The sequence below is a fragment of the Fulmarus glacialis genome, unplaced genomic scaffold, assembly GCF_000690835.1.
Source record: "Fulmarus glacialis isolate BGI_N327 unplaced genomic scaffold, ASM69083v1 scaffold8243, whole genome shotgun sequence".
NCBI lineage: Eukaryota > Metazoa > Chordata > Aves > Procellariiformes > Procellariidae > Fulmarus > Fulmarus glacialis.
This window is the reverse complement of record NW_009200962.1, coordinates 16,092-19,906: the sequence shown is the minus strand read 5'-3', so window position 1 is coordinate 19,906 and position 3,815 is coordinate 16,092. Positions and strand designations below refer to the sequence as shown.

Sequence of the window (3,815 nt, the reverse complement as noted above, 5' to 3'; positions counted from 1 at the left end):
CTCAGTTCTCAACTCCCCCACTTCTTGCTAGTAGCACAAGTCATCTTAGGTATAAACAGCTGGTGGGTATCCAGCAGTCTGACAGCATCCTAATAAAGGTCATAAAAAGACAAGAAGCACAACCTAAATACTTCTGAGGGGTCTTCCCATACTACAAAATATGTAAGATGCCATGCAGGTAAAAGTTCCCTGTTAGTAATCAGTAATCCTTTGCCTAAGTCCATGGCCCAAAGAATAAACAAGTCTTTGAATTCTACAGAACATCATCACAGAGTTTAGCAGGTTATTCCACAAGTGCTGTCTGTCTGACTTGCAAAGGCTGGTAAGAAGCTATCTGTGAGCTAACACATCACTCTAAATGACCAGTCAACACAGCAGACACGGGCACAGAATGAGTCACTGGTTTCTTCCACTGAGTGAACCCCATACTACCACAACTGGCCTGGTAGCTTTCAGATTGTACATATGCAGTCTAAATCTGTGACTGCTTATTTTACTGTAGTTTTTGTATGTTGGCGAACTGGGCAAAGCAGCTGCAAACTTCAGTAATGAAAAGTGGTATTTGTACAGCAATTCACTGTGCAGAAGATTTCTACACAACTCTCCATGAACATCTCCATTTAAGGGTTAAGACAGCTAACTTACTGTAAGTACAATGGAATGATTGATTTACCTTTAGGGTGATGAGCCTTAAACGGTAATCGTCTGCTTGTATGACTTGGTTAACTGTGATTTCTATTCCTTCATAGGTGACTTGCTCCTCTGGCCAATATTCTGTGCATTTCTGTGTGCAATATAAAATAAATCTAGTTAAGCAGATATCACGGGAGGTTCACTTTTACTCCTCTGGAATTGGATATAGCACATGCATAGATGAATATGAATGAACGGTGCTTCTATAATAAGTACAAGTTCTCACTTTCTAAACAGGGACCACATTTCAGGTGATTTTTGCTGCATTCATAATAGCCTGATTGCATGATTAAAAACGCACAGATCAAGTAATGACTAACCAATGCTTTTAAATATACACATCCTTATTTATCTTTATGCAACTGATGTGCATTTTGAAGGTTCATTAGAAAGGCCAGTGGCCATGTGCCTGTGTTTTTAGAATAATTCTTTTCTTAAGATAATAATGATTAGTATAATATACACTAGTTACCAATATTTCTGTGGTGTGTATACACTGATATGATCTTTTCTATTTTTTTATTTCAGAGAGCATTGACCCTTTACAAGATGATCATTTGCATAGGTTTTTGTACAAAAGAACACAACTGGGGATGCTTTGGGAATTAGATTATGTACCAAAATCCACTTTAAATGGACACCGAATCTTTCAAAGTTAAGGAACTAAAAGGAAGCAATAGCTGTGAGAGCTATTAGACTATTACATTTGATTTTGCCAAAAAAGTCAGGGATGCAGCCAGCACAACCTGACAATTAGAGAAGGAGAAACTATAGTCCATTTGCAAATCTACGTTGTGGTACTGATACACTAGACACGAGCAGGTGAGAATTTATAAGCACTCCTATCCTGGAAGAAGGACTGAAAAAGACTGTGGGTTTTGGTATGTGGTTTCTCTTTAAACTAATCAATATGCAAAGGAAGAGACAAGCACTTCAACATGGCGCATGAACTACTTCATGGACAAGGAATGACATGAACAAGGCAGGGTCTGAGAAAAAGGCTCCCTTGTCATAACGGAAGAAGCAATCTCGTTATCACAGGAGAGTAAGATCTGCTATTGGACAAACCCAGTTAAAGATGATGCTTGTAAGCTTCCTCTTTTACATAGCTGTACACAATCTTGAGAGAAGCAAGTTAAATCGTTTTGCTCTTCCCCACCAAAAATAATTTTACTTCAGGAGAAAGACTAACAACAGAAAAGTATCTTGCAAAGTTACTGAGTCAAAATTTTTGTGTGGGAGAATCAGTGTTGTTCCATCTGTATAGTACATCAGCTAATAACCCACTAGGAATATGGCCCACTGTGTCTCTGTAAAATTATTTACGCAGTTTGCATTTTTTTTCTTCCTCTCCTCTTAAGCTGCAGAATCCATTGTAAAAATTGTCAAGAACGCTAGCAGCTATCAATAGCACAGACGTTGCTCTGCTTAAAGGAGTGGAGTAAGATTGCCCACTCATTTCTGTGGGCTGTCTGTCAGTTCAGGTTAGATGTGACAGAGGGCTGAGATACAGAGCTTTTAATACTCACATTAGCAAAGTCATTGCACTGAGAAGGAACACAAAGCCTCTGTTAGTAACATCATTGCCGAAAAAAGGTTTTGGTTTTGAGTCTACGTACTTCTGAGTCCTGTTATTCATATATTAATATATGCGTTACGGAAGAAAGGGAATGAATATAGGAGACATTTACATGAAAGGACTTACCCTACATTTACGGCTGAGATTCCTGACACCGTTTAATTTTTGACACAAAAGGTATCAGAAAAGACTCAGCAGCTCTGTTATGATATATAGGTTGTGGCAAGCTCCAGTTATATAGTGCATCAGCACTGCAGTGCACTGCTTCCCAAGACTGATATGATGGGTGAAATACTTGGTCAGTGTGCATACGAGGAAATTCAGATGTAAAGGTTATTTTACATTCCTGTTATAAAATCTTGCTATGAAAACTATAGTGAAGAACTTATCACCAGATACGTCATTCAGGACCAATATTTCCTCTGCATCATTTTCTTCAAACCTCAAAGTCCTTAAATGATTCTGGTACACTACATCATGACATTTTAACATCTTATTTGCCATAAACTGGCAACTCTGATCAACGAGCAAGTTATTACTTCAGTGCTGCCTCTCAGATAGAGTTTAAAATGCTAGCGCAACCAGAACATTTAGATCAGCAACATACTGTACTTCGTATCAGCAATGCCTTGACAGTATGCGTCCAATCAGCCGGCTGTAATAACTGACCATTTTTACCTTACAAAGCATAGTAATTCTGTGTCTGTCTTATTCATGTCTTTTTTCACTAAAATCCAAGGTTAAATTTATTTACTTCACAACTGGAGAAAGATAAAGGTTTGTGCACATGCATAATTATGGGCACTAAGCTTCCAGCTAGCAGTTAAGCCATTATCACTCTGTGCGTATGATGGAGGTATGGCCATATTCTTGGACTTCTAAGTGTCTAAAGCCTCTTCTCCAAAGGAAACTCTCTCACCTAAATTACTAATGGGTTCTCAGGGACAAGCTTTGACAAATACTGCTGCTGCAGCTTAAGAAACACCATTTGGATCTCTCCACTGCACCTTGCTGCCAGTGGTGAAGGAAGATGCAGAGCCCAACACATGCCCAGACCATTTTCTCACATCTTGCATTGCCAATAAAGGCAGACCTAAGACCTAAGCTCAGCTACCTGTCTGTGAACTGAAGCCCAAGCACATTTTTCTTGCAAGGCTGCTATGGGGCAAATACTTCAGTAGGTAAGTAATGAACAGCTGGAGGGCAGCAGTATTTTAAACTGCAAACAAAAATCACATTAGGTGGCTTAGCAGAAACACCATGACAGTTTAATTCCTGGAAGTAGGTGATGAATAGAAAATTTCAGCATCTTAATTTCAGTATTTCAAAAGCATTTCCTAGGCGCATTCAGGAAAAGGTCCTCCATATCCAGGTCAGCTCTAGTTGTTGATTATTGTAACTAGCATCTTTCATAAGTCAGGGACGGCCTCAATGAAATGTGGATATAGACATTGAATCATAATAAATGCAAGATAAAGCAGCATCAACTCTGTTGATTAAAGATATTCAACCTTAGTAGTTATGGGGTACTATTGTTTTTGAT

The 3,815-nt window shown here is 38.8% G+C and overlaps 1 protein-coding gene across 1 annotated transcript in view; it reads right to left on the bottom strand.

The window, feature by feature from the left end:
- Positions 1-673: 673 nt before the first annotated feature.
- Positions 674-3,815, bottom strand: part of PTPN5 (protein tyrosine phosphatase, non-receptor type 5 (striatum-enriched)) — a gene marked incomplete at both ends in the record, with an annotated part of 16,412 nt that continues 13,270 nt past the window's right edge. Inside the window, one exon of the mRNA XM_009573765.1 lies at positions 674-784. Coding sequence (XP_009572060.1) covers positions 674-784 — 111 coding nt within the window. The remainder of the gene's footprint in view (positions 785-3,815) is intronic.